This window comes from Lissotriton helveticus, chromosome 3_1 (genome assembly GCF_964261635.1).
Source record: "Lissotriton helveticus chromosome 3_1, aLisHel1.1, whole genome shotgun sequence".
In the NCBI taxonomy this organism is placed as follows: domain Eukaryota; kingdom Metazoa; phylum Chordata; class Amphibia; order Caudata; family Salamandridae; genus Lissotriton; species Lissotriton helveticus.
The window spans coordinates 1,045,177,218-1,045,203,814 of NC_136061.1; the positions used below are offsets into that span (position 1 = coordinate 1,045,177,218).

The 26,597-nt window shown below is 44.9% G+C and overlaps 1 protein-coding gene across 5 annotated transcripts in view; it reads right to left on the bottom strand.

Annotated features, from left to right (window-relative positions):
• The window catches only part of UBR3 (ubiquitin protein ligase E3 component n-recognin 3), a 1,992,321-nt gene that overhangs the window by 219,626 nt on the left and 1,746,098 nt on the right, over positions 1–26,597 (bottom strand). For all 5 annotated transcript variants that reach the window (XM_078681592.1, XM_078681591.1, XM_078681590.1 and 2 more), the window contains one exon: positions 9,188–9,312. In XM_078681592.1, the coding sequence (XP_078537718.1) occupies positions 9,188–9,312 (125 nt within the window). The remainder of the gene's footprint in view (positions 1–9,187; positions 9,313–26,597) is intronic.

The following is a 26,597-nucleotide window of genomic DNA, read 5'->3' on the forward strand; positions in this document are numbered from 1 at the left end:
ATAACGGCATTAGCAATGGTTGTTCAAGTAAGCACAGTGGCTAAAAAGCTGTGGTAAAAATTACATCCTTAGGAAACATTAACCATGTGGGCTGATGCAGTTTCAGCTGTCTTTTCAGGAATGTATTAGACGTACAGTACATTAACTTCTACACATTTTATTTAGGACAAACATTTCCCCATTCTTGGTATTTATTAATTTCCAGCACTTTCAATATGTACTTTGGTCTACACTAGTCTATGACAATGACCTACATGTCTGGTAAATTAGGAATGCTTCTTCGGCCAATGCCAAAGGTAGACATGTAGATTTGTTTAAACATGCTTGCTACAAGAGTTATTTTGCCATTATTGACTCCACAGTGCCACTTCAACGACCAGTCAAGCTCAAGTTTGTATATCAACTTGCAATATGTTTTGGAATACTGCAGCGTGGGTACACTAAATGTACTTAAACAAAATTTAGTATTGCCCTGCATCAAGTATTAGATTACTTCTGGGGTATTCCAGTAGATAGATGGGGGGAGTTAACGCACAAGTTACATGAGGATCAACGAGTTACAGGTTACAAAATTACATCAGTTACAGGAGCCAAGAATAAACCTAAGGAGAAAAACAGTGATTACACAGTAGCAAGAGATATTAACATATCAGCTGGAAAAGGGAGGTAGGCACAGGATCACGGAGGGAGGAGGTGGTGGAGGGAAGGAAACACAATGGGGAGACGAAGAAAAACTATGTCCAATGTCCGGCTGGGTAGGTGAAGACCGAGGGAGTGAACCAGAGCCAAACTCCTCTAGAGCTGCCTAAATAGCTCCACCGGGCATCTGCCATGTTGCTCTATCCTTTTACTCTGTTGGTGCTTATAATCATTTATATCTGTTTCTGTCATATGGTTGTTTCAGTACACCTATTTTAAAATAGAATTACGCAGGTTCAATAAATGCTTATTGAAAAACATCCCCACTGTTTATTCAGTGTATCTCTCTGAGACAAAGTGAGCACAAGTGACTGAGGGAAAAGTACTGTACTTTTTCCATATCCCTGATGGGACAGAGTTGTCATGTTCGATAGTTGCCAAGAACATTTCTCTCCTAGGTAAGAGGGGTTTCTAGTGGAACTGTGAGCTGCTGGTATACAGGCAAACATACCCGGTGGGGGTGTCTAGAATCAGTCTACACACTAATCTTACAGTCTATGTTGTCTAAATGCGCAGATCCTATATAGGTTTATAAGAACAACACGCAGTGCTTTCAGTGGGATGAAAAAACTGGGGGGTCTCTCAAAGGGGCGTGGTCAATGTAATTAAGGGTGTGGCTTAAATCATGTAAGCTAAACATCTGTGCTTAGCATAGTGTGCCGCCCGACTTGTATTTTGCTGTTTCTGTCATTGCATCCAGATATATGATGCAACAAGTAACATCATACCTAAAACAAGTCAGGATTATTGGTTTTGTCAATGGTTGTTAGTTGCATAAGATAAATAAGCAGCAACTATGGCTTGTATATAATATTGAAAAAGCTTCCACTTAAAGCCCTGGTGACACCACGACAATGTTGCTGCTCCTGAGCTTCAAAAAGAGAAGAGAAATCCAGAGAGAAATGACTCTCTTTAAAGGATTTCCCTTTCCCTACAACGATCTCCTGGTATGATGTCATGCCGTAATTTCTAAACAAGTGAGAAGTGAGCAGTGTGAAAAGCGTGAGCCCACTGCAGTCGGGGGAAAAAAACGGACTGCCCAGCACTGGTGAGACCTGGCCCACTTAAAGTCCTGACTACACAACAATACAAAAAAGGGTGTCATTTCTCAAAATGATCTCTTGACATCTACGCAGCTGTCTTATTTCACTCACAATAAAGTGCCACTAATAAGGCTTGAAATGTTACACATAACGCACTATACACATGGGAATGTCACACATAAGCAAACTGAAAACTTGGCAGCTATGGTATGGCAAATTGAATGGGGAAAAGGTGTTTTGAGACCCCCCTTTCTCTCAGCCTCTGCTTGACGAATCGCTCTGAAATTTTCAATACAGCAGCCGAAGTGAGTGGCAAACTAGTTTTAAAAATGATTTGTCAAACGGCTCCAAACTAATTAGCAAAACAAAAAAACACGATGTCTATGGAAAGTAGGTCCTAACTAGAACTACCTACTGTCAACCAACAGTAGGATGTTGTTTTCATCATATGATTGTATTCTTCTCTTGAACACTGCTCTCTAGGTCTCTTGTGGGATTTCCAGGGGACCGGTCTACTCTTGAGGTCTTGTCAAAGCATCTCTTTGGAACAGAAATCTTTTCCCATGGTGCTGCTCGAGAAAGAGGAGAGAAAAGTGGTGGAGATCAAGAGAATCCAGGTTTGGAACTTGAGAACGTTTAGTGGGGTAATGTGCATCCAATGGAGTGTGCCTGGAGTGATTTTGTGGGATTTGCACTATAGAACCAACCTTACACCCATGTTTGCAAAATATCCTCAGCACAAGCCTGTAGATGTTCAAAATATGGTGAAAAGTGCCCTGATCCTCTACCGGGACTCAATGATCTTAGCGAGTGTGGTGACAATGGCAGCGTTATGAAGGCAACCTCAACAATGGCCTAGAGTATCCTTATCTCACAAGTATTGAGGCATAAAAGTAGTGCAATATTTTGCACTTTGATGTTGAACACGAGCGCCCGTGACTGCAAGATTTTGTGGATGTAAACTTAGGACGGTGTGACATTGCTGTTATCAGGAAAGGAGGAGGGAACCTACTTGATTGCCCACATAGTTAATATGGATGTGGTATTAATAACCTCTCTGCACTTGTCAATTTCCCCGCTTTGGCTTGAAGCAAAACCCATCTCTACACCATAACTGCTTGAATGACATAGATTGACAAATGCAGCACTCCTTAATAATGTCAGGCAACTAAGTCTAACCACTTTGCTACTACATCTGTCTAAAAGAGCAAGCATCGTGACTTACAGTACCAATGAGAGAAGAAAACGTCTTGAAGGAAAACTTATGAAAAACACAACTGTGCAGTTTAATCATGGCAGAATCATTTCCTGCTACCTTTTTCTTTTAAGAAGAATGGCTAAGGTGGTGCCTTCAAATGCACTCTTAAATCTAATCTGGTTTATTGGATTGTGATTTTTAAAGAAAATGCCGACGCTCACTTTCTGCATAAAAATGCTTTCATTCTGAATACATTTTTTGTTAAGTGTTCCTGCATCCTGTGTATGCGCAGAGATATTCTACGTTTTAGGAATTAAAAGACACTCTCGTGAAGAATAAACATAATTTCTGCTTTTTGAGTAAACAGATAAAAGTGACTAAATAACGTTAAATGTGGCACAATAGGCTAGAGTTCAATCTGGATTTGAAGTGTACTAAGAAGACGGTCACTGTCATTTCAGGATAAATTCCAGCAAGAGGTGGATGTCCCTGAAGCATGCCTGTGTGAGTGCATTTCCGCTGCAGATAAGAACATTGATGACGCCCAAGTCCCCTTCACAGTAACGGTCCGAGCTCCACTTATGCCTTCCACGCTCGCTGCACACGGGATACAGGCAAATGGATTACTAGCTCTTGAGCAATGAAGAAATCAATGCACATTTTTTATTTAAGTTAAACCTCTAAGGTTCGCTCACAAAATAAGCAAGTCAAATATAAATAAGAAAATTTTTACGTGTATCAAATTTTATTTCAGACTGTCATTGATTAAGAATCATTCGCAAAGCGACAGGTCTCGCTTCCCTTAATAGTGTAATGGCAAAGCTAATAGATCTAGTTTCTTGTTGGTATTAAGTGATTTTTTTGTCTGCTGCTTCTAGCTGTTCTAGAATGAAAATATTTTTTTTTTTAAATGATTTCGCAAGGGTGATTAGTGAATAGCCCTAGCGTGCCTTAAAGGCAAAACAGGATGTGCTTCCTATACAATTAAGCCATAAACCAGCAATTAAAATGTTTTACTGATTTACAAGCTACAGGTAATGTTGCTTCTGTAGGCCAACCAGAGGACTTCTTCTGCACCATCACCAATTAGAACACAAATGGGACACCTTGCGGTATTCCACAGCCTTAATGGGCAGCCCAGATAAGCAAAGGCATATCAAGATAAGCCTACAGCAGCCAACAGCTGAAGTGGGCTGACCGAAGCCCCACTTTCCGTAATACTTCACATACATACGTTTTAAAAGTATCAGTAACATGAGATCTCCCAGACAGGTAAAGCAAGACCTAAAAAGGTGTCCAATTGTTGCTCAGTGCTGCAACCCTGGTTTTAAGGACGATGTCACCCATGGGACGAACATTCACAGGAGTAGCGCAGCCAAAATTTCAATTAGCTATTGACTACAGGGTGGTCCAGAGGAATAGGAGAATGAGACTGGAAAAAATCAGGCGTAGAGACCAAAGGAAGCAAACTAAGGCAATGAATACTAAACATTGATAATTATATCTGCAGCTATTGTATATAACTAATTCAATCAAAATATGTTCTTTATGGCTAATTGGGTTATTTCTCTGACTTAAGGTAAAAGGACAAACAAGTATATTCCGTATTCATTTTATAAGGAGGCCATTTTCATGACTCCGCATTTCTCAAATGGCAACACCCCTGGTCCGAACATGAATAGTTCTGGTGGATAATCTATCTAAACATAGATTTCTCACCTTGTCAATACTCTTCCAGGCGTCAGAATGGATACAGAAACTTTTCAGCAGTACCTCTGCGTGCCATTAGGTGGCATGGTATGGCCCTGTGCCGGCATTGTTTTGCTCCGAAAGTGACATGCGGAGCTGCATATAAGAGCCTCCTGTGCACGTTGAGGTCAGTTGCTTTCTAGGCCCTCAGGCGCAGAGGTATGACCAGTGTGCAGATCTCCAGATTGGGACCGTTTTAGGTGGAAAGAGTCCAGTTGACAGAATGGGGAGGTTTGAGGGTTGGCGGGGAATCTGAGGTTAGTATCCACCAGAATGATCGTTACTTAAGGTAAGTAACTTGTTCTTGTGATGGATACTTCTAACTGCTGATTCCTCACATTGTGAATGGATACCAATGCAGTACCAATCACGGTGGTAGGTGTCTGAACTGACAGACCAAAAAGTCCTGCAGGACCAAGTGGGCAAAATGTGACTCCTGACGCACCTGTCAAGGCAGTAGTACTTTGTTAACGTATGTATCGAAGCCCATGTGGCTGCCTGATAGATATCCAGGACAGGCACTATGCATGCTAGCACAGTAGTAGTAACATTGGTTCTGGTGGAGCGAGCCCGTAAACCTTCTAGAATCTGCATGGAGCGATCTCTGACCTTCTCTCCCAGATAAACACCCCAACCCAGCAGGGACACACCCCTTCTCCACCAGCAAACTCTCTTTGAGGAAGGTATTATGGTCTGACACTGGACAGATTACGATTGAGAAGCCACCACTGGAGACCTTATTCAGTATGCCCTGGAACCTGGATAACATTCAAAAGGTTTCCAACTAAGACATCAGTTTCTACGACAGAGCCTGCATCTGCCATCTGGTGGCAGAGACAAGCTGGATCCTTTAGACCAACAGACACAAAAATCTCAGCTTCTCTCACCAAGGTCCACGACCAAGGCTGACATTTTCATATCATAGCCTAAATGCCATGGACTCATTGTCAAAAACAACAGGTGATGGACAGAATGCAGAACATTGTCATACATTCACCCCAGTACAGAGATCTGGGGCTAAATCCATCGTTTTATTGCCCTCCACACCACCCCAGGTCAGACATGGCCATATGCAAATCAGCCTTGACCCTGTGCCTCAAGGGAACAGTCCAGCCCGAACTGCCAAGCCATGTCTTTCCCGGACCGGAATCAAGCATCCTAGGACCGGTTTCTGGCTATCAACCGTCTTCAGCCAGGATAGCTTGACTCCAGTGGTGTGGAGAGCATGGGACTCACGTCTGAGCATACCCATCCCACTCTGACTCATTGTGGCAGAAGAACTGCCCTGAACAGCAGGGCCGGACTGGGAACTACAACCGGCCCTGGCAAAGTGTTCGCCGCCCCCCCCCTCCACTGGGGGGGGGAGAGGGGGGCGGGGTATGTTGGAGGTATCCGCCGAGCGCTTTGCCGGGGCCGGTTTTTGGCCGATTTTGGAACAGGGCCGATTTTGCATGCTATGCTGCAAAAACGGCCCTGTAACAAAAACGGCCCCCAGGGGCCCAAAACCGGCCCCCACCTGTGCGGCGCACCGGGGGATAGCCCGGTGCCCGCTATGGCCAGTCCTGGCCTGCTGAACAGCACTGTACCCAGAAGGCCCAATAAAGGGGAGCCTATTGTTGATCAAGAACCTCAGTGATGTTAGGAGGTGCATCTTTGTCTGGAGGTGGTCCAAGACTGACTGGCAAGTCTGCCTTAAACAGCCAGTTGTTGATGTAGGGGAAAATATGTCCAACTTTCAAAGGTGCACTGCGGCCGCCACCATCACATTTGTATACACCTGAGGAGTGCTGGTATGACTGAACAGGAGTATAGTAAAATGAAACTGCTCCTGGCCGACCTTGAACCACAGATGTCGGTTGTGGGATTGCAAGACAGGTACATGAAAATAAGTATCCTGCAGGTCCAAGGCAACAAGAGGAGACAGATCTTGAGCCAAAATGAGCATTTTGAGTTTGTTGTTCTGCAGGAAGATATTTAGAAAGCACAGATCTAAAATAGGACAAGGTATCAATCCTTCTTTGGCACTAGGAAGTAGCAGGAGTTGCAACTCATACCTACTTCCAAGGCCAGCACCCTCTTGATGGCCCCTTTAGCAAATACAGCCTGCACTTTTTGCAGCAAGATGGAAAGGTGTCTTTCTGAAAGATGCTCTATGTGACGGAGTTGAGGTGGCTCAGAAAGGAATGGTATGTTACAACTTTCTTGGATGATCTGTACGACCAAGATGTCTGATATGATGGTCTGACACCCTAGCAGAAAATGTATGATCTGCTTTCACACAGGATGGCTGTGAGACGCTAAAGGTAAACCAAAGCATCTTAGAAGCTGATACTACCAGGTCAGAGGGCTGAGTGTCTGCATGATGTATGCTAGACCCATACCACGGCCATGGCCATGAAAGAGCTAGAGGGACTGGAGGTGCCTACACACCAGCCATCTGGGGTAGCATCAAACGGTCGAAATTGCTAGAGAAACTGTCAGGCAGGAGTAGAAAGGCCCAGGAAATGCGCTATGGCTCGGTTTTCCTTCAAGTGTTCAAGGGCAGAATCAGTCTTTTCACCAATCAAAGAACATGTATTTTAGGAAATCTACACATCCTCTGAAAAGCCAGTGGATTTCATCCACGGGTGACTGTGGAGCAACACCCTCGTACCTGCCACACGCCCCTAACATACAGTAGTGTCCAGGTCAGTTTTGATGACATATCTGGCTGCATCCTAGCTGCTCTGAACGGTTTGAGCGAAAGAGACCCGGCGCACCTCTGGGACATCGGCAAAATCTCACTAACCATGTCCCAAAGGATGTGCATGTAGCATCCTAAAAGTCAAACTGCACTGACTGAAGGCAATGCCAACCAGGTGGGGGAGAACATTTGTTTTAAGAATGCCTCGATCCCTTCTGACTCCTTGTTTAAAGGGGTTGTAGAAATGTATTAGGGTTAACTTACCTGGTGGAAGATTTGACTGCCAGATCACTGGCGGGTAAGAGCAAGGTTTCACCCAGATACCCATAAGGGTCTCAGTTCGGCTCATGCAATGGGAGTAGGTGTTCAGAAGAAGCCGGCCCTGGGTGCAAACTTGCAGTCAGTACATTGGTTTTGACTTCCACTGAGGGTAGCTGTAGATTCAGGGCTTCGACTGCACTAATCACCACGACACACTAAACTCTGTGTCCAGGGACATATCCAGCCCACTGGCCTGTGCGGGAGTGTCCGAGAGAGAGAGAAGGAGCCCATGTCCTCGACTTGGAGTGGAAGTTACATGAGGTCTGAGACTTATTTTGTGGTATAGCAACGTACAGCTTCACTTTACGGTCATGGATCGACTTTGGGAGCCTGAGGGCACATTCTTCACACATCTTAGAGCCGTGCTCAAGTACCAGAGGCAGACCTTGTGTAGGTCCATCACCAACATCTGTTTTTTTACAATTACAACACAGTTTGAACCCTGTAGTCTTCAGTGGGGACATCATTCCCTTGTTCACTGGAAGGTAACAGTTGAAAGAATTTTTTAAACTTACAAAAGGGAGTGGAGCTCTACGTTCTCATAGGAAGGCACAGAAAAAAAGAACTGACATCGCCACACAGAGGTGGCGCTTATATGAGACACCACTTTTTCCGCAGACCAAAGTCAACGCAGAGCCAAACGGCACCACCCAGTGGTGCGCAGGATCACCACTATGAATAGGAAAAAGACCATTGTACTTTCATTTTGACATGGATTACTTTCATTTTGACATGGATTCTAAAATAGACACGTTCTTAAGATTCAGACTGCTATGCATTCCACTTCTTCAATTTGAAGGTTCGTGGAATCACACAAATCCTGTGCAGAAATTTGATAGCCTACGTCACTTTTATGACGAAGTGATCAGGCATACACTTTGACATACGCCGGTGGTTGGGGGGGGGGGGGGGGGGGGGGGTTGAGTTGGGGAGAGCGATCCAGCATTTATTTTTCCCATTCAGACATTTATCAAGAGAGGGAAAAGTAAATAAAGCAGAAAGATGGAGGAAGAGAATGACAAAGAACCTGTCATAAACAGAGAAAGCATCAACATGCAAGAGTGAGATAGAGGACCAGGTAGTGTCTGGCAGTAGATCCAGTGGCAATAATGAATATATAAAACCAATGCACAATGCTAACAAATATTGGCAGTCATGATTGGCTTTAATGGTCTGAAGTATACGAACATAGGCATGTACAAAAGGGCACAGGCTATTTGTGCCATGTCTTGTGAAACCTGTTTCTTTGGGTCTCCTTTGTCTGTATTCTGTTTTGTATTCTCAAAGCTTGTGATGCTGCAGTGTTTCATTCCTTTAGCGAGCTGCACTGGTTCCATGCAGCACTTTAAGCACTCTTTGCATGGCTAACAGATTAGAGACAATCACATTTGGTTAGCACTATGACTAACTTTTAGAACAACAAAGCACTTCGAACAGAGGTATGCATGATTTATGTCACTCCAAATGCCAAACACAAACTAGGGAACAACAAACCTTTTTCACAGCACCAGCGTTTTTCCATGCCAATCTTTCTTCGGTGCCAAGTTTAACAGACAGTGCAGTAACAGCTTGAGTATACAATAAAGTATACAAAACTTTCACAATGCAGGTAAAGTGTTCTAAAAAGGGAAGGAAAAACAAAGTAGAGGCCCTCTTAATTAATTCCACAAGTATTACTTGCTTTACATGGTTACTAACAAGTTTATTTTCATGGCAATGCCTACAGGATGGTAGGCTTCTCAAAAACACAAATAAGGGGGGCAAACAGTAAACATTTCAATTACTATAAAGAGTGAACAGAGACAAGCAACAAACAAATAAAACCAAACCAAATATTTCTGTATTGTTTCAAAGGATTTCTTGACTTTAAAGTAACGCAATATAATGGAAAATATAAAGAAAATAATTTGCTGCAAATTTGGGCACAAGAAAGACATTACAAAAATGTTCCAGCACTGCCTAGCTACACTGACCAATTAAATGGAAACATCAACATAGATATGAATACAAATTAAAAGATCCTTACCTCAGAATTGCCCCCAGGCGTCGGACTGGATCTGGAGAATTTTTTTCTCAGCAGTACCCTCGAGCGACGGTAGGTAGCGTCGGTCAACTCTGCGTTCGTCGTTGGCGTCGAGATCGCCGGAATGATGTTGTGGTATCTACTTAGACGCGGCCCCTGCGCGCTGTCAGTTCTTCTACCCGACATTCCACGCTAGAAGCGCAGAGACTTGCAAGACACTGACTACTGGTGCACAAAACAAGGGCCCTGAAAGGGAGTCCCTTACTCTAGAAGTCAGTTCGCAGAACGGGGAGGATGGGTTGGGCGGTAAGGAATCTATAACTAATATATGTCTCTTATAGATATATCGTTACCAAAGTTAATTAACTTGTTCATCTGATAGAGACGTTATGGATTCCTTACCTTAGAATAGATACCCCAGCAATCCCAACTCCGGAGGTGGGTCTGCGAACTAAGTTCACACCAGAAAGTCCTGGAGAACTGAATGGCCTAAGAAGCCGTCTCTGCGGACTTGACTATCCAGGCAATAATGCTTAGTGAACGTGTGCCGTGCTGCCCGCGTGGCTGCCTGGCATATGTCACTGAGGGGGACTCCACGTCCCAAAGCAGCTGCCGCTGCCGTGGTGGAATGGGCGCGCAGCCCTATCGGGGGCTCCTTTTTCGCCAAGGAATAACAGATTTTAATGCAAAGAACGACCCATCGAGAGATGGTTCGCTTTTGCATGACCTGACCTTTATTGGCGCCCACATAGCCAACAAAGAGTTAATGTCCACCTGTAATTGTCCAGATAAAAAGATAATGCACATTTTAGATCGAGACGGTGGAGTTTCTCCTCCTCCTTGGAAGGATGCGGGAGCAGGAAGAAGGTGGGCAAAATGATGGTCTGTCCTATGTGGAAAAAGGTAAACACTTTGGGAAGAACAGAAGGTTTAGTCCGTAGGGCAACCTTGTCCGGATGGACAGCAAGGAAAGGAGGTTTAGAAGACAGAGCCTGAAGCTAACTCACTCACCCTGATGTTCCAGCCACGTTCAATGGCGAAGAGCCTCCTGACATAGTGTCCACGACCCCACCCCGCCCTGTTTGATGCAGTACTACATGGCAGTGGTGTTGTCCGTGAACACCTGCACTTCTTTTTTTTTTTCTTTTTTTCCAAAGACCTTTATTGAATGTACTTACAGATGAAGTAGATACATATCAGGGCCTACAACCCACCGGGCCGGCCGCCTCAAACGTACTCCACATCAAAACTGTACATTAGTACACAGCTGTATGGCGGACAACCCTGGGGTCCGGCGGCGCACCATAAAATCATCTCCTACATATCGTCCTCTAATTCGTGTTTAACAGTTGTTAGGTCTTATCATTTTTTATATTCATTTTTGTCTGTGCCAGTTACCATAACTCAAAACTGCGGCCCAGATAGTTATTCACACTCAACGGCTATTTCCATGTCTGCCTCTATCCACTGATTAATGCCTTCGTATACCTCGATTTAACCACAAGTCATGTCTCATTCACGGTTTCTCTCTTAGTTCCTCTTTAAGCTGCGTCACCCACCCGCGCCCTCTATACATCCTCCTCATCCGAGCACCTGCACTTCTTTTGACAGAAGGGAGAAATGCCTTCAGTGCAAGATGAATCACACAGGATCTCCAGAAGGTTGATGTGGAGCCTGGACTTGGCCTGAGACCAGAGGCCTATGATCTCCACCTCCCATGTGGCCGCCCCATCCCAGAAGTGGCGCATCTGTCTCCACTGTAATCTCTTGTTGGAGAAGGGAGAGGGATCTGCCGTTGACCCAATCCTGGTTTGTTAGCCACCACTGAAATTGGTGTGCAGTGTCCTCCGAGATCTGGACACAATCAGAAAGATTTCCCTGATGCTGTGCCCATTGGAACTTCAGGTCCCACTGCAGAGCCCGCCTATGCTACCTGGCATGATCCACCAGCAGGATGCAAGAATCCATGAGGTCCAGCAGCCTGAGAGTCATTCTCACCAAAATCCGGGATAGAGGCAGAAACATCCATATCATAGCCCAAATATCCCAGACTCGCTGCTCGGGAGGATACGCCCGAAACTGCGCTGTATCCAGAACTGCTACGATGAAAAGGAGCTTCTGAGAGGCTAGTTGATAGTGAACCTCAGTGAGTGCAGGAGGTACGCCGTAGTTTGGAGTTGGGAGACGACAGCCTGGGACGAGCTTACCTTCAACAGCCAGTCATCGAAATAGGGGGAAGACTAGAACCCCTTTATCTGCGCAGATGAGCTGCGACCACCGCCATCACTTTTGTGAACACCCGAGGGGCGCTGGTAAGGCCAAAGGGGAGCACAGTAAACTGAAAATGATTGTGGCCTACCATGAACTGTAGGTAACATCCATGGGCTGGCAGGACGGGAATGTGGAAATAAGCGTCCTCTAAGTCCAACGCTACCTTCCAGTCTCCAGGGTTAACGGCAGACAGGACTTGAGCCGATGTCAACATTTTGAACTTCTCCTTCCGGAGGAAGTGGTTGATGTTGCTGAGATCCAAGATAGGACGCAGGCCTTTGTCCTTCTTGGGTACCAGGGAGTAGGTGGAATAACCACCATTATCTACTTCTGGCACAGAGACTCGCTTGATAGATCCCTTTGCCAAGAGAGCCATAACTTCCTGATGGAGAAGGGACAAACGATCCTCCGACATGCGATGGAGTGTTGGTGGCATGGAGGGAGGGGTAGTCTCGAAGGGGAAGGATTAGCCCCTTCGGACTATCTGCAAAACCCACCTGTCAGACGTGATGTTGTGCCAGTGGGGGAGGTGATACCGGATCGTGCCGCCCACTGGCAACTGGTGGCCCTGAAAGGTCAGACACGAAGGGTTTGGAGGCTGATGCAGAAGGGGCACTGCTGGACTGGCCCGCCCTCTGGCCCCCAGACTCACAGGGCTGGATCCCACGTCCCCGGCTGCGCAGAGGCTGAGCTGCTTATGCTGCCTGTGGCCCTGGGTGGAACATGGTGGGGCACCCCTCCGTAGCCACAAAAGGGGGAGAAGGCTGACTGAAAGGGGCAGCCAGCCAGGACCAAGTACTTGGCTGTAGCCCTAGAGTCCTTGAAGCGCTCGAGCACATTGCCAGGAAAGGGCATTCCAAAAGGGTTGACTGGACATCCCCAGAAAAGCCAGTGGACCTCAGCCAGGCGTAGCGTCTCAAGGCTACTGACATAGAAATAGTTCTACCTAGTGAGTTGGCGGCATCCAGACCACACCGAATGACAAATTTCGCTGCATCTCTACCCTCGGCGACCGCAGGGGAGAGTACAGCCCGGGCCTCCTATGAGCACTGTGGCAGCACTTGCGCAACCGTGCCACACACAGAGTGGGTGTAACGGCCCAAGAGACATGCAGTGTTCACCGACTGCAGTCCTAAGCTGGCGGAAGAAAACATATTCTTCCCAAGAAGGTCCAGCTTCTTGGATTCCCTATCTGGGGAAGCAGTAGGGAATGCACCTTTGGATGTTGAGGCTTGGACCACCAAGCTCTCAGGGGTAGGGTGTTTGGAGAGGAAAATTGGGTCGCCCGGGGCCAGCGGTGGTGTTGGGTAATCATCCTATCCACAGGAGCCCCTGTGCTGGGCTTAGACCAAGTGCCCAGAAGGATGTCTGTGAGGGCCTACTTGAACGGCAGCTGAGGCTGCGAAGAGGCCGCTGCCGGCTGAAGCACCTCAGTCAGGAGGTTAGTCCTGACTGCCACTGTAGGAAGCTCAAGGCCCAATGCCTCAGCTGCCCTACACCACACTACAGCGTAGTAGGCTCCTTCCTCCATGGCCACGGTAGGGGGAGAAAGCATACCAAGGTCTGGCGAGGGATCCAGACCACTGGCCTCACCCAACTCTTTTTTCCAGTCTGGCTTTTCCAGCTGGTCTGCCAGAGGGTCAACAGACCCCTCCCAGTCCTCCTCACCCTCCTCCCGCTGCTACTCAGGGTGAAAAGGAACACCAGGATAGAACAGTGGTAGAGAAGTACCAGTCGGTACTGGCTTCGGTTAACGCTGGTCCAGCTTCGTGTCCAAGCCGAGGGGTAGCCCAGGGTAGACGCCGGCCGGGGACACAACCGGCGTCAAAAGTGGCGGAGGCGTCGTCAGAGGAATCCGCGCTGGGAGATTTTTCATGAGATCAAGCGTCGCCAATCTGGATCCAGGCCTGGATGCGTCAGGGCGTGGTAGCGCCGGAGCTTCTGGCATCGAAGGCCTAGAGCCCCTTGCCGAATCCGCAGGCCCGAAGGCATGCCGGCGGAGTCAGGCTGCCCGAGATGGAGTGGAGGGATTCGTAAAATGCACAAAGCTGGGCAGGGGACGTGCTGGCTCCAGGGAGGGAGGGAGGCTCGGAGCCGTCCCAGCAGGCTCCGCGGGCAGGGCCGAAGGAGGAGACTCAGGCGATGCTGATAGAACACCTCCTGAATTAGACTTACACCGGCCACTTGGCCAGTCAGAGTCTGTCACGGTCCAAATAGAAGCCAGACCTCACCCACAGTTACCATGTGTTCTCGCCTACATCGCAGCATCCACATAATCCCTAAAATCTTTAAAGGCAAGTACCATTCGCAAAACTCCCACACATCAAACCAAGGAAGAACCTTCAGGCATAGACTATGATATGTCATATCTTGCAATGCAGGAGTGGGAGGAGCTAGTAGCTACACACAAAACTCACCCCTCCCCAGGGGCCAGCAATTCAGCCCACAAAAACAAATCCAGCAACGGGAAGGAACAACAAACAGACTATCTGGACATCTCTCCTCAACACTATGACGCTCTCTGTGATCGCTCTGCAATAGCAGACAGACAAAATGGACATACAGCTATCAGTCTTCCACTCTCTAGCAGTATATGTTTCCGGAATAGACAAGAAGCTTGCAGAATTGAATGGCCTAATCAAATGATTGCAGGCAGATTTACAAGTAGTGCAAGCAGACTGCACTTGCGAACCAATTTTGGAAAAATTATCTACTCTCCCTATTATGTTTGGCGATCTAATAACGGACTTGAAACAAAATACCAGACCCAGAAATGATGGCCAGCTTGAACCTTCAATTTCATAGCTGGGGGCAATCGGTGCCGAACTACCCCAATTAACGACTCAGGATGAGGATGACAGGGCAAGCAGGATCAAACACTCAAATGTCTTCCCTGTACTCCTAAATCCAGTCCAATACCCACCTTTATCCCTTCCCCCACCTCAGCAGGTGGACTGCAAATCTGAGCTAAACAACGCTCAAGCTTGCCGAAAACAAAGAAGGAAATGCAGAAACAGAAAGAATGACATTACTGGTTACTTCTGTACAGAAACTACCACTCTGGGGACAATAGACTTCAAGCAGAGCCTTCATTTCACATCACTAGCCCCCCAGCACGATAGTCCAGCAACCACGACAGAAGGGACTCCCAAAGCAAGGTCTGAAGTAGACTCCTCGAACATCAGCGTGAACTAGGACAAACCTACCAGGGGGGAAAATACACCAAGCCAAATTGAGCCAACCCTAATCCAAAAACCCTCTCAGGACTTACACCAGGTCCAGAGGCCAGGCAGGCATCACAGCCATGCAAAGAAATCACATTATCAGACCAAATTTACCAGGATGTGAACCCAATAACAAAAGGGAAAACAATTGGGCCCCACAGACAAAACCTGTCAGTAGCAGCAGCACTGCCAGCCATGAAGCAACTGGTCATCACAACTGGTATAACCAAAGAATCTTATCCCACAATGGCATGCACGGATCTGCAGCTTAGTTACACCCTAGCCAGTGGCCAGTTGGACACCAACTCCAGCCAAGAACCCAACACCACTGAAACCCTTCAATTACAAGAAAACCAGTGTGTCACTCTGCAATCCAACGGTGAACCAGCCAGGGACCAACCGGGCACCAACACTATAAATCTTTCAGCCAGAATATAAATCTAGGAGGACAGGAGACATTCTAAACAAGGGAAACATACTGCACCTTTTAGGGACGATCAAAGAACTTGAGAAACTGCGCTCATCTGACCTTGTGTCACCCAGATTTGTCCATACCGACAACAAGCAGGAAAAGGAGGCAATTAATGATGCATGGTCAACAACTGAGATAGCCACAATGGGAGTTGTCCAGCAAACCTTAATGTCTTCCAAACTAAAAGGCTTAATCGAGTCATACACAAAACTTCAGGAAAACTTTACAGGAGACTGCAAGATTTCACTCTGTAGTGCTAACTGAGATGTCACAAAGCTGCCTTAAAAAAACTAAATTGGACCATAAAGAGGCAGGAAAATGAGTCACTGTGGGCAAAGCTGCTTTACGACACAAGGAGCAATGATAGTGTGCTGTTGTGGCAAACAATCGACTCACTAACAACGCCCGACCCATATAGGAATAAACTCATCTTACCCGAGGAAGTTTAGGCGAATTATTTGTTCAGTCATTTAAAAGACTCTGAGCAGTGGGAGACAGATTCAGCAATCTGCACAAAATCAGCAGAAGAAGCACTCCCAGACCCCATACATAATGCTGACAATAACGCTGGCATAAAAATCCTAAACCAGGAGTCTCTACAACCCTTTAGAGTGGATGACGTCAGCATCACAGCACAGCAACCAGTCTTCAAACAGATGCAGATGGTAGAATCGATCCTGGCATCCAGGAAGGCATCTATAACTTCCCCAAACTACAAGTAGGGCGACAAGAGCAGTGCAAAAATCTATCGCCTGGTCGCCCTGATCGATAATGATGCCAAATACTATGCAGGTAACATCTTGGAGGAATTAACATCCTGGGCCGGAAGCAATTCCATCATACCTTAAAAACAAACTCGCTCCTACAAGCATATTTGAAAAATCACGAACATCATGGTCCTATTCATGTAGATAGATGCTGCAAAAGAAGCTAAAACAATCACTGTACTTATGTTTCGATTACTGCTCAGCCTTTGACCATGTTGACTGAGCAAAATGATGGCAGAAGTTGAACAACTGGAATATTGCCCCACAGTTACAAGGCAGCTAGTCCTGCTGCACATTGACTCCTGTGTAAAAGTCAAACTGGGACGCATCTCTCCAGGTGAATTCCCAACACCAAAGGGCTAAAACAGGGGTGCGTCCTTGCCCCCACTCTGTTCAATCTCTTTATGGCTGACTTATCCACAAGACTGGATGACTGGCAGTTGCATGCCCCGGAACTGGGAAACATGGTTCCCTCAAACCTACTTTATGTGGACGATCTAGTATTAAAGCCAGACACCAGCTGGATTGCAGCACTTACTGGATGCCACCCAAGAGAGCTTGCAGGAAAATGCCTTACAAATCAACTTGGTAAAAACAAAAAGCATGGCAATAAACTATACAAAATGCAGAAAGCCACATTGGCCCTCGGACAGAATACAAAAATCTAAGCGTCATCATAGACACTAAGGGATCGTTCAAAGCTCAAAAAAAATCCCTGAGACAATAAAGCACCACCGTAGCATTGAAAGAAGAAAGTGATGACTTTTTTTTATACCCCTTTACTCCAGCTACTTTAAGCATAACTCCTCTAAGCAATAACATATGGAAGTGTTTTTCCTGTATCCGGCAATACCCTTGACTTCATTTCCTCGGCACACCGCCGCTCATGACCCTGACAATAGGCATCACCCGCCTCTTTGTAAATACGAGCTCTGTACCCTTCATTCGATTGCACGTTGTGCGGACTTGCACTGTGTATGCTTCCAACACCCGATCAGGACCGGGTTGGAATTATCACCGGTCCTCCGATACGACGATATCTCACACCTTTTCAGCCCTGAGGAGTCATTGGGTTAACACCCTTTCTGACGAAACACGTGTCGGCTGGTTTTCTTTCTTGGTGGTGTCTCCTGAACAGGAGGACCATTCACATACCAATTAAACTAAGATAGAAAGAACATCGTGTGTGATCTTATCCTTGAAAACCTTACCTTGATTACTTATACCCTTACAATTGTTGTGTGCGCTTGACTGGCTGTTTAACATATGGAACTGAGCCGTTGCATGGGAGAGACGCAACCACCATGGGTAACACCATCATCAGAGCATACATAATGATCTTCTGTCTCCCAAAATACACTTCCCCGCACAAATAAGATTAAAATTGGCCTTCGGAGACAGACTTTGACCAGAAGGGGGCCATACATAAAATGCTGCCAAAAGATCAGGGGTGCTGACCAGAATACACACAACTCTCATCTCTGGGTGGAATTGCCATCTCGAGAAAGATCCCCAGCCAGAGCTTAGCTCTAAGACTCCTTAACGCAGCAAGGTTACCAAGCCCTTTGGGAGATCTCAGCATCCCACGCCAGAATTAAAACACTAGTCACCAAAAGCCAGCAAAGCAACCTCGATAATAGAAGACAAGTCACTACTGGCGAAAAGGGCACACGGCTGGTCGGTATTGAAAAACTAAGTCGCTGCAAAACCACAACCATATTTCAGCACAGAGTACAACTTGGCAGTGAAGGATACATTTTTAAGATAACGCTTGGGCATGCTACTCTCGCTTCTACACCTACCACCCTGGAAGCGTAATACAACGACCACCACCTGCCGCCTATGCAGAATTGGGCGTGAAGACCTTCTACACATAATATGTATTTGCACAAGCATACTGGAGGAGCGCCGAACAATGCTGTTCCGCCTTTTTAACCAAAAAGGCATTTGAACCTGCTGACGGGCGGTACTGGCCTGTTTTGATCCTACCGCCACACAATTAAACTGCTGTGTTACGAGATTGAAAAGAGACTGGAGCCATTGCCATTCTGTGAAAGAAAAACAGGCAAACAAAAGACAAATCAAGAAAAATTTGAAAAATATTGACTAAGTTCAATATTGGAAAAATTGAACATATAATCTACCCCACTATGATGGGAACACTTAAGCCACCTCACTGTCATGACACCGTGCTATTTGCTTATGCACCAAGCACTTTAACTTAGAAAGATTCAATAACGCATACAAAATTGGCTAATTTGCACCACTCATGTCTACATAGTATGTACGTTTAGAACTCAAGCTTCTAAAAGACTTATTTATTTGGCGAATTTACACAGCCCATGTTTACATCTTGTATTTCAACTTGGCGAACTCTCCTGTTTCCGATGAATTAAGTCAGTTCCGGGACCCTCGACGTAAATCTCCTGGGAATATGGCAATAGGAATGAACTAAGCACAACTCTAACTCTTTGTTTTCAAACTAAATATCTTTGGCGCATTGTATACGGCACACAAAAACATAGCTGAAGGCTTTTTCACATGTGTTCTCATTTCTTATTTGTAATGTTCTAATCAACTGTACAGTAAAACATTTACTTCACATTGATAAGGACGTGGAAAAAACAGGGGCCCTATATAGTTTCGCTTTGTATGTTCTGAAGGAGCTGCAAGGCTCAATTGTGATGTTGCATGCTGGCAAATGACAATAAACTGTTGCATCAAATAAAGTTCCGTATCCTAGGCTGGTACCTGGAAAGAGTTAAATGAAGGAATCTGCAGGAGGAGGTAGCCACTACAATTGATTGTGTAGTAAAATCTAGCAACTGCTCTCGGGTTCCTCAAGTCCATTCAATAATACAGACAAGGACCGATCATATTGTAAATCAGTGCAGAGAAACTGTCACAAATATGTCATGGAACTTCTTATTTTTTTTCAGGAGACCACATAAAACTCTTCTATGTGGATACACAAATCTGGCTGCTCTTAAAGCCAGGAGTCTTAGTGCTGGTTGCAGGGACCGAATAACAAACTCAAAGAGAAGAGGAAACAAAACCATGACTAAAGGTAAAGAACAGTATTATGAGAAAGACAGGACCGAGTAGAGTAAATCCCAAGTTCTTGCTCTTTGTAATTATCAACGAAGTCACAATGCACAGAGAAGACAAAAAATGTAAAATACTTCTACAAACGGAAGTATGGACTTTACCCAATGTCTTATTGGAAACACGTATGTTGGTCATGCACAGTATCATATGATTTCTACCTCTGAAAAAGGGAGCATAGTGAGCCTATCTGTACATAATAGTATTTTTAAGAGTATGGATACTGGATGGGACTATACACACACAAAAACAAATCCGTACCACTTCTTCCATACTATTAAAGAATGCTCCATTTAGAAAGGCATTCTTACTCCTGTACACAGCTAGCATCAAGAGCTTCATTTTAGTTTTTTTTAAAGTCAATTACTTTATTTCTAGAAATAGAAAGGCTTGTATGTTTTACAAAATAAAGAATTTTAGGATGCATCGAGATAATGCATCACAGACTATTCTCAATGACAGACTTTAATGGAATAAAAACATACTTTTACCACTATCGCAATAGCAGTTAATGGCTAGTAGCTTAACCAGTAATGTATGATGTATCCAATATTTTACAGCTGACCTGCAATACGCTCACTTTATGAGCACAGAATGCACTTCTGACACCACTTATTTTCCCTCTCTACACATTGAAGAGACGAAAGCCTATAAATAGATTTTGACCTCCAACAAGGAGTCTCTTCTGTAATAACATACTTAATTCGCTGTGTTCTTTCTTTGTGATGAGTTCAGATCAATGTTCTTCCTGTGAATGAACAGAGTGAAGAGTGTAATGGAGTTTACTTTGCCTTAATCAGTGTAGGATTGAAAAAGATACAATGTCCATTTAAGACCTAATAAGGCAGTTAAAGATTTTCTCCTGGGGGTTTCTTGAAGGGCAAATGTTGACGTGGTTCTCTTTCAATCAGCCTATGTCCTCTAAGTGAAATTAAATGATCATTCCCAGCATAAGGCATGGGAAATGTTGAAAAAAAGTCACGTTAAATATATCCAATGACGTTATTCCTCCTAAATAATTAAACATTTTTAAGTGTATAGGGCACTGATCAAATGCGTAGAGATTAAACGTTAAAAGGTATAGGTTCAATCAATTTTGTTTGAAAGCTGCTTTAGGCTTGTAAAAGTTACGGGCTTGTGTCACACCCCAGAAAGAAGCAGATCCGCTGAAGCCATAAATTGGAAAAAGGTAAAGGGCAAACAAGTTTATAGTTAATGAATGTTGTGCTAGCCATCGGCACAACAGAAGGACTTTCCCAGATACACAGTGTTAGAGGCAGACTACAGCCCTAGCAAAGCACAGTGAGTAGATCAGTGTTGTTCTACAGCACGCTATCCCATGAGAGGATTCAGCCGCAGTTCACCTCCTCAAGCTGCATGCAGGTCTATGTGTAGCAGCAGCCCATCAACCAGGCCACTGTGGGAGTAGGCACTACTATCTTTCTAGAATACACTTTCCGATGTAAGGTTTCATATGTGTGCTACAGCATCATCACAACTAGCACTTATGGTAGCGGAGGAATAATATGATCAGATAGTTCACAGTAAAAAGGGTAGTTTTGGTACATGATTTTGTATATAGTAGCTGATTACTACTGCTTTGACTCTGCTGAAACTGTATTGCAAGTTAAAGTTGTCTTGGATTGCAGAATCCTCATTCATCACTGATGGCGCATCCAGTCACCTACTACACCTTGCATTCTCCAAATCAGTCAGTCAGTCAGTCAGAATATCTTTATTCGACTTATTAAAGTCATACAAAGAAGAGAAAAAAGTTAAAAACATTTCATACAATTTTTCTTCGTTAAGAACAATAATATAAATAGACATTTTAAAAGGTGTTTACAAACAGTTAAAACGTATTACATTCATAAAATGAGTATAAGTAATGAAGCATTTACTTTAGGGCGAAGTTTAGCAGACAGCTTTCACTCTTGAGGCGGCTACCAGAAAATTAGCTATGCAAAAAGTAATGTGGGGATTAGGCAATAATTGTAAAAAGAGCAGGGCCGGTCTCACTTGAGTAAAGCCAACCTCTTTAAGAACAGGGTACAGATATTTTTTTCTCTGCTCTAAGTACAACCCACAAAACATGACAAAATGCATTGTGTCTTGCACAGAGAACTGGTCGCATCTACAGGGAGAAGCTAATTCCGGCTTCTGCCAATTTTTAAAGGAACCTAAATAAAAGTGTAACAAATTAAATCTAAACTTAGTTAAAAGAAACCTGTGAAAAGGGATTGTAACAAAACTAAGATAAGGTGCAAGTGAAGATGAGCTAACCAGTAGGCAATGTTCCCTTTCTGATGGTTTCTCCAATTCGCGTTCTTCACGGCATGCTTCCTTCCTTCCCCTGAAAGATTTTTTTATAAAATCGATGTCATGCATCTTAATATTCTCAGGGGAGGAAAAAAGCTCCGGTATTCCCAGCTCTAAGAATGCTTTAGCCAAATAGGCCAGCCATGGGATCTTGTTAGAATTGTCCAAAGACAGAACGTCAAACATAATTTTATGGTTTAGAGGAAGATCTTCGTTCATCCACATTTTCAGCCAAAAGATCAAAGGGGCCATGCTCAACGTGTCTGACAAAAAATGTAGGCCCACTTCTTTGTGAATAGAATAGGTTGGGGTTGACTGTGGTACAGAAAGCAGGGTTCTAATGAATCTATTCTCTGCTCTCTGAATTAGATCCAAATTTACATACCCCCACAAAGCGGAACCATATAACGCAATGGCCACAGATTTGCTCTTGTAGATTTTTAACAGAGCTTCCATAGGCCTAGCCCCTAGCTTACCAGCAAAGCCCAAGAGTGCTGATGATGATCTAATTACAGCCAATCTCTTTGCTCTTATCTGTGGGCCCCAGGTCCCTTTCTGATCAAACAGTACACCTAGGTAGGGGAATGTAGATACCTTAGAAACAATATCCCCCCTGCAAAAAAATGTTTTATGTCTCTTCTTGCTGCACTCACGCCCCAACACCATTGTATGTGACTTGGTCACATTTACCTTAAGATCCAATCGCTCCATAAATGAACCGAAGGCATCTAAAAGGTGCTGGAGGCCAACACCCGTGCGAGCGATTAGTACGGCGTCATCCGCATACAGAAGTGCCGGGATTTTATCAGCTCCTGCACGCGGGACGTCGGCTTCCTGCTCCCCTAGGTGTGCGCCCAGACCATTAATATAGATGGTGAAGAGCAAGGGGGCTAGTATACAGCCTTGCCGTACCCCCTTTAGGGATTTAAAAAGGGGAGTACGTCTACCATCATTCGTTACGCGTACAGCTGCAAAGAGCTCCTGGTGCAGAGTGGCCATAAACGAGACCAAAGCCTCATCAATGCCCATCTCCAATAAGATGGGCCACAGCTTTGACCTATTGACCAAGTCAAAAGCCGAGGAGAGATCCATAAATGCAAGGAACACGGACCCCTCCTTGGCCACAGTATATTTGGAGATAAGCAAGTAAAGATTAACGCACTGTTCAATGGTCCCTTTTCTTTCTCTGAAACCATATTGTATTTCGGACAACCCGCCACAGCTCTCAACATTTTCCCTCAATCTAGATAAAAGGACTCTACCTAAGATTTTTACAGATGAGTCCAAGAGGGATATGGGCCTATAACAGGCAGGATCATCCCGCTGGCCTTTATTTTTAAAAATAGGGACGATAGTAGATGTACCCCATGAGGCAGGTACTGGATTGCCATTAACTGCGTTAAACACGTTTGCCAATACCTCTGCCCACAGTTTTGGTGAGTATATAAAAAAGTCAGCGGGGACACCATCAGGGCCGGGTGCCTTATGCTTTGTGGTCGCCAGGATAGCTTTTTCCACTTCTTGGTGGTTAAAGAAAATGGGACGAGCAGCTACAGTAACCGACGGGACACCTTTGGTTTCTTCATCATCATCTCCGTAAACTTTTTTTAAATGAGACAGCCATTTTTCATCGGAGATAACGCAGTCCATGGGTTCATTATTATCGTCTGAGAATAGTGGCTGTTTGATAATCTCCCAAAATTTTTTACTGTCCTTCAACACTTCCGCTGAAAGGAGATTTTCCCACGTTTCGCGTTTGATGGTGTCCTTTCGTTTCTTTATGGCTAGCTTGTAGATTTTCCTTAATCTGGTAATATCATCTTTTACCCTAGGAGTGTTTTTTAGAGCTGCCAGCAGTAATCTGTGAGCTTTAGAGCATGCTGAGTCAAACCAGCGCTTGTCTCCTGGGGTTCCTTTTTTTGACTTAACTAAGAGATCTTGTGACACCTGGCCACATATTACCTCGAATGCCTCTACGATTTCGTTGCCCGTCCCACAAGCATGTTTACAAATCTCAACCTTATCCTTGATCTTAGGAAAAAAATGTTCGTAAAATTTTTCCGGGATCACTTTAGCCCATTTCACTCACCTATCTTGGTCAGTAGACTTCAATGGGTGGGCGAGCTTTACTGTTGTTGGGGATGTTCCCATATGGGCTCCCCAAGCCACTTCGAGTACTACCGGGTTATGATCACTAAAGTGTGTTTGTACTGTGCGATAATCCGTGACCCGGTTTAAAATACCTTGTGAGACAAAGATGTAGTTTATTATTGTGCCTTGATGGGCACCAATAAAAGTTGGCAGTCTCGGGCCGCCATCTGGTTCATGCAAGTCGAAGTTAGCAAGAAGTTCTTCTAGCTCCTCCCCCTCGTTAGAGTGTTCAAAGTGGGGTCCCTCTAGTCCTTCATCCCCATCATCACTACTTCCCCTACAGGCTAAATTACACGGGTGAATATTAAAATCGCCTAATAAAATATACTCTGAATCGTACTTGATATTCTGGCTTACTAATTTTAAAATACTATCTAGGTTAGTGACATTACAACCTCTATGATCACTGTTCCCTGAATTATAAAAATGTATGTATATAATCCTACTACTGTTATTAATCGCTCTTTCTACCATTAAGATGTTATGGGAATTGGTGCTAATCTGCCTACAGCTTCCCTTCAAATCTAAAGAAAACAAGAGTACAAGGCCTCCCTTGGCTCTCCCCATACGACTGGGAACTGCTGGTTTGGTAAAGCTAGTAAATCCATCCCACCAAAGGTTGGCGGATGTGTCCCAGGTTTCCTGGAGAGCAATAATATGGTGGCCTAAAACAAAGCTTGACCATGCCTTGTCCTGTCGTTTGGCATTTAAACCCGCTATGTTCCAGCTTATCATCTTGCAAGAATCTGTAGATTTCTTAGATTCTGGGTGCCGCACCAGTGCCCCTTCAGCTACTCGTACCAATTGGGTCCCCTCAATAATTCCCACTTTCAGAGGGCTCTGTGAATTATCACTAACAAGGCTCTGGTTTGCACTGTGCTCAGGCAGATTTATTGTGGGAAGATGATCACTCTTTAATATAACTTGGCCTTCTTGCACTATCTGATAGCTGGGCTCGCTAAGGTCTAGACCATTAATATGTTGTCCACTCTTGGCTGATGGCGCATTCAAAACATCTTTTGCCAGCTCAGTGTCCTCCATAAGTCAGTCGCAGTCATTTAAATTCGATAGAACTCCATACCTATTCCCCATTCCCAATCCCCAGTCAAAAGGGGTAGCTACCTGGCCCCATCCACTGGCTGTCGTATTCCACATGGGTCGTGGGGTATTTGGGCGCATCAAAGGCTGTTCATTTCCCATCCGGGATATAAACCCATTTCCCTGCCCTCTGTGGTCATAACCCGGGGTACCTAGTCCCCATCCATTTATAGTGGGCCCATTTAACATTGGTGTTCTGGCTGGTGGCTCAATCGAATAGTTATATTTTCCCATCCCGCGACTAATCATAGGATAAGAACAATCATTGTTATATCTGGGTCTGATTTCCCCTCCCCAGCTAGTGGCTTTTGTATATCTCCTAAGTTTAGGGATGTTGGGGAAGGTAGCAATCTGGATCTCACTATAGAAAAATTTCAGGGTGAGGGGGATTATAGAACCACTTCGTCGTTGAGGAGGAAAGATGTTAGACAAGATGTTTGGGAGTACATCTGCATTAGCGAAGTTTAATATCACACAATCCCCCTTAAACTTTTTTGGCTTGTTCCCAATCCATGGTACCCTCCTTGTCATAACAATCTCCCCTGCTTATTGATCAAGCCCTTGGTATGCCATACGCATATTGTTAGTGAGCCAGTGTAAGGCTTTATCCTTTAGACCCTGATTAGATTCTATTTTATCATGTGATATAACAGGAACATTTGCCAGTACGAGTACTACTGGTGAGGCTTCCATGATAAATTGTGATGAGTTATCCCCTTGTTGTAATGGTGCTGACACGACAGATATTGCTATGGGGGGATCTCTTACTGCTTCCTGATTGGGTACAGATGGTGGTGGTAGCTGCCCTAACGGAATAGTCTGTATTTGGCTTTCCGTAGGGGTGACCTCCACATCTGTAGCCACCGGTTTTGTAACAAGAGCAACTAGAGCAACTAGATTCTCCACCTCTTCTGTCAGCTTACATTGTGACCCACCCAACTTTTTAACCTCAGCAGTTAGTTTGTCCAGTTTCCCAATCAATGGCTTAATGATAGTCCTGATTTTCGTGTCTATCATATCTTGAATCCTGTTAAATAGGTCGTCGTCAATGATGCGTCTAGACTCAGCGTCAACATCAAACTCCACATTTTTTCCTTCGCGCCTGGGTGGTGTGGCCGGCTTTTTCCTTCCTTGCTGTTTCCCCCCACGTTTTGGCTGAGATTTTCTGCAATTTCTCACGGCCCGTACTACGGGCGGCGGGGGCGATAGAACTTCATCGACCGTATCTATCTGTTGGTCAGAGTCAGACACTACATTTCCTGACAAATCCACTAGCTGGTCTAGGTCTTCATCCTGATTACCAATGTCTTGAGAATTAGAGTCTGGGATATTTATAGAGGGGTTTAGTGACGTTGTGTCTGGCATTAATGCACTTGAGGAAGGACTTGCTGGGAGCAAAGTTTGTGATTGGCTCAAGCCTAGGGATTGCCTTCTTTCGTTGTTGATCTTACTGACCACTTGTACTAAATAAGAA